The following is a 13,339-nucleotide window of genomic DNA, read 5'->3' as shown; positions in this document are numbered from 1 at the left end:
CTGAACATCTAGTACTGTACCTTACAATGAAGAGAGCGCCTCAGTTCCTTCAAACGGCTAGTCCAAAACTGATGACCTATCCTAACGACCGCCAATCAATACTAAAGCCCCGGAAACGGCTTTTAATTCCTATATACAAAAGGAAGAAGAAAAAGAAAGTTGAGACCTTGATTCTATGACTGAATGACTAAGCAGGTAAGACATGAAATGTTAAGCAGCACCAATATATATATTTATGACACATAATCCAGGGGCTACAGGGGAGACATTCAGAAAGGTATATCTTTATATTAACACAGGGCTTACACTGGGGAAGGGGAGATAGGGGGCAGGAGGAAAAAAACAAACAAAAAAAAAAACTTTACAGGGATGAGAAATCCGATATAAAACTTCAACTAAAAACAGGTAACGTGTGCAATATTTACATAGAAGGCTTAACTATCAGCTCACATAATCAAAAACATTCAAGGAGTAACCTGGGATTTCACATCTGTCTTCCCAATTCTCGTGAGCCATTTGGCTGCCACTAGACTCAATATTCCTATGGCAGAAAGAAGTCTGAAAGATTGCCTTATGTCTACTATATGGTAAATGCTTTGAAAAATCAAGAAGAAAAAAAAAAAATTCACTTAGGGAGTTACTAAGCGTCTCCCTCTCAGTGTTCTTATTGTGGCACATGGTATACACTGTCCTTAGCATATAGAGTCAATTATTTTCTAGGAACGAAAGAGATGGGATCCGTACGGATACATAAGCCCCTGATCGGTAGGGTGAATGGCGACACAGTGAGCGGTAGGTATCAGGCGGGCCAGGTTCTGCAATGTTCTCAGTAGTAACACTGGTTAGTGACATCGTATACAAGTCACATTCACTTCATGAAGAACACATCTGTATATTTTGCTGGTCGCTTTATATTGTATAGCAATGTTATGAAAGCGGTAGATGGCAAAAAAAAAAAAAAGTCAGACCGGTCTTGTTGTATTAGACCAGTCCTTGTGTGATCGGCGCTTCGTTCACCGCTATGGAGCCACACAGCAACCTCATAGAAGTGAATGGAGCGCTGGTTGGAGTGGGTCTATCTAAAACTACATTCTATTGGAACCTTTAAATGCTACACATGATACTAATGCTACACTTGGCCATATAAAAAAAAAATTCTCTATGGGCTAGTTCACACGGGGTTCCGCGTGTACACATCCTGTTGTGGCATTCTGCGATGGGTTAGGCCGGAGCCTCGCGCTGCAGCCGAGGAATCCGTGGCAAGATAGGGCAGCTTGCTTTTTGTTCCGCTAAAAGCTAGTAAATGGGAGCAGCGGATTTTGAGGCGGATTCCACGTCAAAATCCTCTGCCCTGTGTGAACCAGCCCTAACAGGGATCACAATATCTCTAAGTGAAGAGCCCTATTAAAGAGAATAACCGGTTTGCACCAATTGTAGTGCACAAACACTAGGGGGAAAGGACATGAGCTGAGTTTGGGAGGCTCAACGCCCCTTTTGAAGTTTAACCTACTCCATAGTCTGAACTCCCATAGACTGATGTGCAATAAAATAGCACCAAAGTTAGGAGGATCGAGCTATTTTTTTTCTCTAGATCTTAGCTCAAGATCTTGCTCCCTTAACGTTGGTGCAATTTTTTTGCCCATCAGTCTATGGGAGTTCAGCCTATGGAGTAGGTTAAACTACAAAAGGGCATTGGGCCTCCCAAATTCAGCTCATGTCCTTTCCCCCTAGTGTTTGTGCACTACGATAGGTACATACCAGTTATTCTCTTTAATAGGGCTCTTCCCTTAGAGATATCGTTATCCCTATTAGATCATTTTCTATATGGCCAAGTATGCCTTTAGTATTATCAATGTGGTATTTTAATGGTTCCAATAAAATCTAGGTTTAGATATACTTCGTCCCCTGTTCTCCCGATTGCTGGAGGAGCTAGCAGTCGGACCCCCAGCGAAGTGACACGTAAGTGATGGGGTATAAGTCTCCATAACGGTTCAACCTCTTTAAAAAGGGTTTGCATTAGGTCATCAATATCTAGAAATGAGCGAGTAGTATTCGATGGAATACCTCGCTTCCATAGGAATGCGTGTAAGTGGCCGAACACCAAGGGGTTAAGCGCAGTAAATATTCGATGTGCTTAACCCCTTGGTGTTCGGCCGCTTACACGCATTCCTATGGGAGCGAAGTATTCGATCGAATACTACTCGCTCTTCTCTATCAATATCAGATTAGTGGGGGCCAATTGTAATCACAACCATGATCTGCTGATTAGAGGGGATGCAAATTTCTAGAAGAAGATATTGCATAGTAGCCATGAAGGGTCCTATTCACGCAATACAATGCTCAAGATTGCACTGATGTTGAGAGTAGGACCCTTACCAATCTGATACCGATGACCTATCCTACAGAGGGGTCTGAAAGTTTTGGGAAGGAAAAAGAAACCCCCAAAAAACAAAACATGCTTTAGGCTGAGGCCACACGCTAACGAAAAGCTATGTTCTCTGTTGTAGATGTTATTGTGTTTTCTGAGCCACATATAGCTTCTAAAGGAGGGGAAATATATAGGAGGCATGTATATTTCTCCCTTCTGCTAAATTCACTTTGGTTCAATAACACACAGCAAAATCTGTAGCAAAAATAAAGCAGTAAATATCTTTACTGTGTGGCCTCAACCTTAAGAGGTACAGCCATTATGGGGGGAAAAACAAAAAAAACAGACTAGTACAAAAAAAAAAAATTTTTTTTATATGATCCTTTACAATTGAAGATCTTTTTTTTTGTCCCCTTCTGTTAACCGCCATCACTACAAACGTGATACATGTGACATGATACATCACTACTTCCTTAGATACAGATGACCAAAAACCTGACGAATTTATTTCATACACTTCAAGGATTTCGATGTTGATCCAGACAACGTCAAACAATTCACCGTCAATCACTGATCGTATGGATTTCACCGTACACGGAAACTGATGGGCGTACGCATTTAAAAAGAAAACAAACAGAAAAACATTGCTGCATGAAAAACCCAAATCCTACAAGATGATGTGTGCCAACCCAAAAAAACGAATGCAGAAAAGGTGCACTACGCAGTAGAGTATACATTTCCATTCTGTAAAACATCTCGCATTTCCGTTTTTCACAACACACCATCCTTTCACATGTGCCACCGGGTTCGAAACGGCAACATTACACAACGTCTTATCTTCGCCATATTCCTGTCAGACCAATACATACCCTACCCCACCCAAAAAATTAAAAAATTCCTAAGATTTTCACTTTAAGCTTAGTTTAAAAGGGAGATGCAGATAGGTTTTTTTGAGTTTCTGTATAAATCTCGCTATAGTATAGAGTTGTAGTTTGGTATAACACTGCTTACTGATCAAGTAAATGACTCTGCTAATATAAAATTCCATAAAGACCATTAAAAATTCTCTAGTGATATGATACTGAACCTTAAGGTTGTCGACTGTTCAAAAAGGAAGGGTTTTTTTTTTTCTTTTTACATGTACATAGCATACAATTGTGGAGACTTGACAGACATCCCTACAATACCACTTTACCAGTCCACCAAAGATGCATAAAAAAAAATGATTTTTTTTTTGTACAGGTAAGCATATTTTGTTTTCTTTGTGCAGATGAAAACTATTTAGAGGGTGGATACAAAAAGCCAACAGGAAAGATTCAGATATCGTCATCTTCCTCATCCTGGGAGGAGCCTGCCTGGTTGGTTGCACTAGCTGAGGCCGCTGCGAGTTGCGCCTGCTGAGCCGCCTGCTGCATCTGTAGCCATTCCTGCTGGGCTAATTCTGCTTGTTGCTGTCTCGCCTAAAGAACAAAACAATGGAGACGACGGATTAAGAGAAACTGAAAAACACAAGCATAAGTGTACCTTAAAGAGGACCTTCCATGGTTTGGGGCACAGGCAGTTCTATATACTGCTGGAAAGCCGACAGTGTGTTGAATTCAGTGCACTATGGGCTTTCACGATCTGTGCCCCGGGTAAAGAGCTATCGCTGCCGGTACCTTAGCTCTTCACAGTCAGAAGGGCGTTCCTGTCAGTCTGTCAAGAATGTCCTTCTCCACAACAGTGCCAATAGCGCTGTACAGTGTGAGCGGGGAGGAACGCCCCCTCCCTCTGCTCACAGTGCTTGTCCATAGACGAGTATTATCAGGAGGGGAGGGGGCGTTCCTACCCGCTCACACTGTGCAGCGCGATAGGCGCTTCTATGAAGAAGGACGTATTTGACTGACTGTCAGAAACGCCCTTCTGACTGCAAAGAGCTACGGTACTGGGATCAAAAGCTCTTTACCCAGGGCACAGATCGGGAAAACCGACAGTGTGCTGAATTCAGCGCACTGTCGGCTTTCCAGCAGTATATAGAACTGCCTGTGCCCCAAACCATGAGAGGTCCTCTTTAAAATAAACGCTGACAGGTCACAATGTGTCACAATTATTTTTTTTTCTTTCTTGTGTTGCAACAAGAAAGAAAAAAAAAAAAAATTATATATATATATATATATATATATATATATATATATATATATATATATATACACACACACACACACACACCAGTAAGTATATATTAATAAGAAACGAAACAACAACAATTTACCTACGGTTAGTCTCTTTAGCAAGACTGCGCTCTCACACAAATAAAGGTACGTCACTTTACCACTAACTGCCCCTACAACAGCATAGAAGTGATTCAGAAACAATTTTGGTGGCAGTAGAAGGAGTCCAGAAATGTGTGGTCCCTGTGTGTAGTGTAATGTTAGCGAATATGGTGGCATTATGTGCTCCACCTCAGAGGACTGAACCCCTCTCTAGTCCTCCTCCATGTATGAGATGGTCAAATTTACAGTACAAATCTATTAGAGATCTGATTCCCACAGACTCACACTGTTAGTTTGGCCTCCTGTCTATCTGTTTATACAGGAATCATTGCATACATTGTAGGAACAGAGAATAGAAATATATATCACACACACATACCCATTATACATTAGACTACAATTTGACGCAGAGGCCGCCTCAGATTCCAGGCCCAAAAAACGTCTAGCCGCACAGCGCACCGGCAATTAGTCGCGGTATTTCGCTCCGGATTAGGCCGAAACGAATGGGCCTAGTTGGGCGAGAGGTGTTGCGAACCGGACGTCTGTGGCTGATCAGAACCTGGTGAATGTTTCCATAGAGATACAGGAAGTTTCTTTGCCTCTATCAGCCATGACTTACAATGTAGTGCGCGCCATAGAGATTTTTTAGTAGCTGCAGCATGTATTATACTTTATTGTCCCGCAGTTGCTGCTGCTATATATGATGTACACGGCAGACTCTGCAGAACTACTGATTTAATCTCAATGGATAGTGGACAGGAAATGCTCCTTTGTTTTCAAAGAGGTTCTGCAGCAACTAAAGTGTGCTCTTTAAAGGGATTCTCCAAGCCTCAATACTGTTGTCCTATCCTTTGGCTGGGTTAACAATGCCTGGTCTAGGGTCAGACATGCAACACCCCCCCCCCCCCCCCTTACCCCACGAGCTGCTTTCAACACTGAGCTTGAAGCAGTTTGCTCCATACACTGTGTATGTGTACAGGCCCTCCATGTGACTGCAGCTCAGCCCCCATTAAGAGAGACCTGAGCTGCTGTAGCCCAGTAAGATCGCATACAGCAGAGAGATCTGGGTTGCTCCAGCTGTGTACACTGTGCTACTTCGCCTGTTATCAGCTGGTCAGGCAGCCACCAATCTGATATTAATAAGGTATAGTAATAGAAAAATATCTAAATCCTCAAAAATTCAGTTGAGAGGTAATGGATCAAAATCTTACTTTTGCAAACAACTCTTGTTGCTGCCTTAGAAGCTCTTCTTCTGGAATGCCGAGGTTTTCTAGGCGAGAATTTGCTTGTCGTCTTTTTAACGCGACCGTTTTACACTCTTGCAGCACTTCTTTTACCTCGCTGATGTAGGATCCGAAGCCCAAACTTTCGAGAGCTATTGAAGAAGAAAATTAAGAGCTAAAATGATTGTTAGTATAGATATATATATATATATATATATATATATATATATATATATATAATGGTTGATGGCCAGGCCAGACAGGAGCTGCAAATCTTCTAATTCACAAAAAAATAAAAAGCTAATGATAAAAAGCTATGAAAGTAAGCGAGTAACAAACTACGTATCTTATTTATTTAGCTTCCTTGTATAGTGCCATCAGATTGCGGCGCGCTTTACAGACTGACAGTCACTGACCACATATAGGACTCACATCCAACATTCCCTATCAGTATGTCTTTGGAGTGCGGGAGGAAACAACAATAGTAGATATTCACTCATTACAAAAACTCTGAGTTAAGTGGGAACAGACCACAAAAAGGAGAAGGAAAAAAACAAAACTAAACTAAAATCTACAAAGTAAAGAAAAGTCACAAGTAATGTACCGCATAGTAACAAAAACAAATGGTGGCCAGATAAGTAACCAACCCGCACTTTGTAAGGCAATAACACAAGTGCACCAGCTCCAGCTTCTTTACTACTAAACCATCACAAGGTACTTTACTGCTGGAGCTACATAACACAGGCAGAAGTATAAAAAACAAAAAAAATGTAAGCATGTTGGTACCTAAAGAATAACCCATGTACAGGTTGTACAACATTAAGAAACTGACCCTCCAAATAAATAAAGGGGCTTATGTTGCCTCTATATCTCTACATTTGTGTATATTTGTGATATATAATGTGCAAAAAATTACTTATTTCCATTCTCCATTTCTTTTTCAAATATAGATTGTGAGCCCTATATTTATATGTCTTTGTAGTATGGAAGGAAATCCACACAAACACGGGGAGAACATACAAACTCCTTGCATGTGTTGTTCCAGGCAGGATTTGAAACCAGGACTCCAGCGCTGCAAGGCTGCAGTGCTAACCACTGTGCCACCGTGTTGCCCCTTAATCCATTTCTTATGTTGCTTCCATGCTAATTCTATTGAGCTCCCTAATGAAGCGCTATGTAAACTATGTGATAAAACTGGTCTGACAACACACAAGCCATGGGGTATGTCAACAACTTATCCAAACAGAGCAATGCCCGCAGCATCTGTATGGTGTAGAATACGCCAGGCCGCTCCATCCCCGGCAGTCTACTTAGGGCACAGCAGCCATTTTTAACCAGATTCTGAACTGCTACAATAATAATATTGACACGTATGGACATTGCGCTCACCCTCTATAACCAAGAAAGGAGAGCTGTTCTGTAAGAACGACCGCCGTGTAATATCACTACAATGTGGACGCGGCAGCTATGGCTTTAGATGAAGTGACTGATCCTGTAAAAAAATTAAGACTGCAAGTTCACACCTCAATATTGCAAGTATTAGAAGCAACTTCTCCAACACAAAGATTGTGTATATTGAGTGAGACTGAAATTCACTTGCTCAGTAATTTTTCTACGTCTTTAATAGGAGTTACAAATTCTAGATCGATAATAGTTCTGTAACAGCAAATCACAGGAAACATGCACAGGCTTCGGTACTGCAACCAAAAGTGCAATGTAGTCCTAACCCAAGTGCTTGAAAACATATAGACAAGATACAGCAGAGCCCACGTGACGCATCACTCATTACAGCAGATAGTGAAAATATGCAAACATCATGGTAACCCACAAAGAATGAAACCAGACTAGTTTTCCCCCCACAGGGAAATCATTCACTTTTTAATATAATCTTGATATTTTACAACGCAAAGGATACAGGAATTCAGAAATAATGCTCAGTGTATACATGATGGAGGACTGGACATATCCCTGGACCCGGAAAGACAAGAGAATTAAGCCTCATTCACACCACTGGCATTTCCTACGTCAGTCTTAATAAGGCCCTGACTGGCATATGGAGTGCCTGTATGATCAAGAGTCTCCATACTCGTTCACCAAAATTGTTATAGGTGCACGCATAACCACCGAGCCATTCCCATGAAAGAGAGAGTGATAAGTCATGGATACCGAGAAGTATTGCAGTACAATTCACAATACTTGGGCATTGCAAATTTGTTTGCAGAAGCAAAAAAATAAAATAAAATAAATTGTGCAGTTTACATAAGAGTTGTGATTGCCTTGAAATTGCAAGATTATACATACAAGAATACTATTTGGCCAAATCCCTAGTGAGCTACAATTTGCAACACCCATTTGATACAAAACACCTGCCGCACCTGAGCCTCAGTCATTGCAACAATGTGATGTGAAGCTAAACATTCACAGAGAACGCAGCGCCCCTTGTTGGTGACCAGGACAGAGTAGACACCTAATGATCAGACACTTATTCACTATGCACAGAATCAGGCTTAAGTGTTTGTTATTGTGAATAGAAGTTATATCACAAAAATATTCAAGTTGATCAGTATGTGATCTCTGGGGTTCCGACAAGTGAATCTGGGGTTCCAGCAGCCTCCGGGCATCAGAAACGGCTGCAGTGTATGGGGAGAGCAATAATAGCAGCTGGAATAGGAGCAGACAGCACAGGCTCCTCACCCACTTCCAGAACAGCTGATCTGTGTGGGTTCTATGTGTAAGGCCCACCAATCAAATACAGATGACATATCCTGTGGCTCAGTCATCTGTACGAAATATGTATTAGAGGCCGAAAAAAACCCTTTTAGGCTAAGATCACACTTAAGATTTACAAAAATGCAATAATTTTTGAAGTGGCATTTCTGCTGCAGATATTTTTTCCGAAACGGTTGTTTAGAATAGCACGCACCCATTGGAATGAATGGACGCAGCCGCTTCCATTCATTCCTATGGGTGCGTGCTATTCGAAACGGACGTTTCGAATAGTACTCGCTCATCTCTAGTAACAACTTGTTGTCAGGGTAATCTTACGTATCTGGTAGGAATAACAGAGAAATAGAAAACCAAGGAGCAAACAAGATGCCCCAGAATTATTTCAGGGGTAATACAAGTGCTTACTAGAACTATCAGAAAAGGAGACAGGTCCACTAAGTAATTAAGATCAGTTTTTGTCTTCACAGCTGTTATAGCCTTATACTATATCCGTCCCATAGTTCTAATGTAGTGTAAACTTGACTTCTTGCCAATCTGGATACAATAAACACAAAAGCCCCAGAAACTGAGGTTTTAGGTTTTTTTTTTTTTTTACCTGTACCCAACTTTCTGGAAGAACAAGCCACAGTAGTGCCAGGCCTTTCTGCAAGAAGGGGGTTACTCTGGCACTGGAAAGATACCCCATAGCTAAGGTGAAAGCTAAAGAGACACTTGACAGTGCACTCCAAATAAAAAAAATTAAAACCAAGTTTGGGAAAACTATGGAGAATTAAACTTTTCGGAATAACATTGTAAGTTATAACTAAAGGTTAAATTCACACACAGTAGCTTTGATTTAGAAACTCCTGTAACTGTTCGATTCCTCTAAACTGAATTTGCCAGAGTCCTAGTACACGCTGCAAGAAGAATGTTTATAAAGATGTGCAGGTTCTGCAAGAAATCACCCTAGTGAGAATATAGCCTGATAGCTACAGGGGTGTGCAGTGAGGGCCCCTCCTATGTAAGTCCACAATCACACAGGTAGGCTGACACATGACAACACGACTTCTGTGGCTCCTCTGTGGTCTCGGTGCAGCTTTGTAACCTGTGGAACATATGGCGAGAACAATAAACCTCACTGCTGTGCTCACATTGGGGCCACAAGTCTGCTGATCTGTGCTCCTCAGCTGTTGTAGAACCACAGATTCCAGGAGGAGGTTGTCAGGCGTCTGTTAGCTTACAATAAAAGTATACGGCGTGGTCTGATCGTGTTGATTGTTCATTTGGCAGCAAGGGTCGGATCACATTAAAGTTCTTCAATGTACATTGCTTTCATCTACCACAAGATGAGAGCAATGGATATTAATTGACAGATGGCTACCCCATAGAGGAGACTGTCTACATCAGCATTCACCCCAATGTAATAAATGATGGCAGCTTTCTTACCTCATGTGTTTTACTTTTCTGACCAAAGAAAGTCCCACATGGAGGATTTTTTTCTTCCATTACAAAAGTAAACAAATTTGACAAGAACCCTCGTGGTGTTTACATTGGGGTCAATAGTAACAGACACAGATGGTTGGCCTCAGCCTGTGCCTGCTACAGTAAGTGTCTGTTTATGTCATTCTGACGGACAATAATAACAGCAGTGTGAACAAAGCCCAAGGCTACATTCACATCAATGCTGGAGTGTCCAGTGCATAATCTAGCAGAAAACCTGGATGGAAACTTATACATACGAAAGAGCCAAAGTAAGTCTCCATGTACCAGACTATCGGGAACATTATCACAGGTTCAATTTACCTAAAGAGGTGAAGGAGAATGAGTCTGTGTGTGTGTGTGTGTGTGTGTGTGTGTGTGTGTGTGGAGGGGACAAGAAAAACAAAAACTGTGTGCTGCATGGAGCCAATTCTTGACTTGTTTGTGTGAAGATAGTAATTAATGCTGGGATCCCCACCAATCACAAGAGTGGGGGGTGTCGCCTACTCTAATAGAGCGCATGCTCACTACTGCTCCATTCAGTACACCAGAGCTGTAGTTCATCAGTCACAGACTTAAATGGGGAGACCGTGTGCATAAATAATCATTAAAATGGGGACACAAGAGCCCCATTCTTATGGCTGGGAAGGGGGGGGTCTCAGTAATGATACTTACCGTCTAACCTGTGCTCAAGTGGAGTGGAGATTCTTAGCAGGATAGAAAATAGCGGCCTTAATAACGTCAGATATCTGAATAACCATTATTGGTTGTTGATGTGTTACCAATTCATATAAAACTGGATGGGTGGTGGGCACAGCCTGCGGAAAGGGGAGGCGGGCACTGGGCACAGTATGCGGAGAGGGGAGGCGGGCACTGGGCACAGCCTGCGGAGAGGCGGGCACAGCCTGCGGAGGCGGGTACTGGGCACAGCCTGCGGAGAGGGGAGGCGGGCACTGGGCACAGCCTGCGGAGAAAGGAGGTGGGCACAGCCTGCGGAGAGGGGAGGCGGGCACTGGGCACAGCCTGCGGAGAAAGGAGGTGGGCACAGCCTGCGGAGAGGGGAGGCGGGCACTGGGCACAGCCTGCGGAGAGGGGAGGCGGGCACTGGGCACAGCCTGCGGAGAGGGGAGGCGGGCACTGGGCACAGCCTGCGGAGAGGGGAGGCGGGCACTGGGCACAGCCTGCGGAGAGGGGAGGCGGGCACTGGGCACAGCCTGCGGAGAGGGGAGGCGGGCACCGGCCAGCACTTACCTTGAATGACATGCTCAGGAGAGATTGTTTTCTTCTCTGACTTGTTGCAGATCTCATTGGCCTCTGAGGAGATGAGGTGGATGAACTCGGTGCAGCAGTTGACTACCAGCTCCCGGGCATCATTGGCCACCCTGACACTGGGCAGAGTCTCTTTTATCATCTTATTGATAGCAGCCCGGGGAATGGTGAGATCATCATCGTTACCGGACGAGGAGGCCATGTCTCTGAGGAGAGGAGGACAGTCAGTAACGGAGACCTGGGGTGGGGGGATGGGGCGAGCTGTTCCCCCTGCGCACAAAACTCTAAAACCAAAAAGAGGAATCCACAGTGCACGATAAAACTCCGGCGCCGGCTCTCAGCTCCGCCTCACAACATCCTCCGGGCTCCGCTCTACACCATACGGGGGCGGGGGGAGGACCTGCAGCAAGAAACAAAAAGGAAACGGCGGATGACTAGAAACCGGTCACAGGAACATCCCGGCGGAGAGAACACGCACAGCGGAGCCTCCTTCTCCCGCCGGAAGCGGCGTCTGACGGGGAGCACAGCGCATTGCTTTCCACTTCCGGGAGCACGACGACGTCCAGGTTACCATGGCTGTGCCGCGCTGGCGCGTCGTGACGTCACACGCTGTGTGGGCGGGGCGCGGGTGGTGTTATAAAGGGACAGCAGAGCCGGTATTGTTGTACAATGTAGTGTGAATAGGTACATAACGCCTGTGCTTGAGAAGTCTAGGGGTCTGTTCACACTGAGGAAGGTGGTGGCGTCTGCTCTGACCCTCATTGTTCTCAAAAGAAGGCAGAGATGGAGGCAGAATACTGAGAGAACAGGCATTCTGGGTTATGGCCAGGGCTGTGGAGTCAGAGTTGGGAAAACAATTACCAACTGCAAATAAAAAGAATTTTAATTATATTATCCCATTAATATTGTATAATTAGTCGGATAGTCTGTTACATATTTACTTTCAGTTACTGACTAAGGCCCAGTTCACATCTGCATTTGGGTTTCCATACAGGGAGTCCCCCCAACGGAAACCTATACACATGAAAAAGCGATTACCTATAGAAATCCACTGATCCCATGGACTATAATGGGGTCTATGTGGTTTCCGCATGAAACGTGGAGAGAGAAGCGCTGCTTGTAGGACTTTTCTCTCCGCATACTTTGCGTGGAAACCACACGGACCCCATTATAGTCTATGGGGTCTGCAGGTTTCCCAGGTAACCGCTTTTTTATGCACTTTCCTGTCCGGGGGCTCCACAAGCGGACTCCATGAACGGAAACCATAACGCAGATGTGAATAGGGCCTTGTAGGAGCTTTACTGTTAGGTATGACCATGACTGTCAGCAATTTATGGAGTCAGAGTCGGGCTGTGGAAAAATAGAAGAGTTGCAGTCTGTGGTTTGGTATGCTGACTCCAAACACTGATTCAAAACACCTACATGTGAATAGGCCTTAGTTTAGGTTCTTCTTATGGAATATGGAGAGGATTAGAGGTGATCTTCCGCCTCCTCTCCAAATGTCGGCCCTTTAGTAAGATGAAACAGAGCTTTGGTTTTCGGTTGTGGCTTTGCACACAATGGGGGCTAATCATTCTGCACCTTTAACCAGAGTGGGGGTGATTAAGCCCTGAAATCCACAGGAAGCTCAGGCAGGACACTTCTAGTCAGGTCACATTTTTTTTTACATCCATTTAATACAGACATCAATGTAACTATAAAAAAAAATCTATTTTTTTTTCAGTATATTGCATTTTTTTCAAAAAAAAGGAAAGACACTGATTTTTTATTTTAAAAAAAACATTGAAGTCCATGGCCATCCGTTCGCATCTATTTTTTTGCATCCATTTTTTATATTGGCTGTAAAAAAAAAACGTGATCTGAATAGACCCTTATTTCAGTGTCCTAAAAAAAGAAGCAAAAACTATGGGGTGCAGATTCAGCTAGAAATTGGAGCTAAGTTTCAGAAAGAATCAGCTGCAATTTCAGCCATGTGAGTCTCGTCTTAGGGAGCCTTCACACTGAGTAAACGCACGTGTATTTTGCAAAATACAGGTGTAAAA

The 13,339-nt window shown here is 43.5% G+C and overlaps 1 protein-coding gene and 1 non-coding gene across 2 annotated transcripts; both read right to left on the bottom strand.

Annotated features, from left to right (window-relative positions):
* Window positions 1–2,144: 2,144 nt before the first annotated feature.
* DR1 (down-regulator of transcription 1) lies at window positions 2,145–11,813 on the bottom strand. The gene is made up of 3 exons (XM_075287298.1): window positions 11,280–11,813; window positions 5,832–5,995; window positions 2,145–3,828 (listed from the first exon to the last, which is right to left on the bottom strand). Exons 1-3 carry the CDS (start codon window positions 11,497–11,499, stop codon window positions 3,685–3,687), a joined length of 528 nt encoding a protein of 175 aa, XP_075143399.1. The 5' UTR covers window positions 11,500–11,813; the 3' UTR covers window positions 2,145–3,684.
* LOC142219018 (small nucleolar RNA SNORA35) lies at window positions 9,164–9,293 on the bottom strand. Its single transcript, XR_012717536.1, has one exon. It is a non-coding gene; the product is annotated as a small nucleolar RNA SNORA35 (small nucleolar RNA).
* Window positions 11,814–13,339: the final 1,526 nt, after the last annotated feature.

Source organism: Leptodactylus fuscus, chromosome 9 (assembly GCF_031893055.1).
Source record: "Leptodactylus fuscus isolate aLepFus1 chromosome 9, aLepFus1.hap2, whole genome shotgun sequence".
NCBI classification, from domain to species: domain Eukaryota; kingdom Metazoa; phylum Chordata; class Amphibia; order Anura; family Leptodactylidae; genus Leptodactylus; species Leptodactylus fuscus.
The sequence above is the reverse complement of the archived record's forward strand: the minus strand, read 5'-3'. Positions and strand labels throughout refer to the sequence as shown.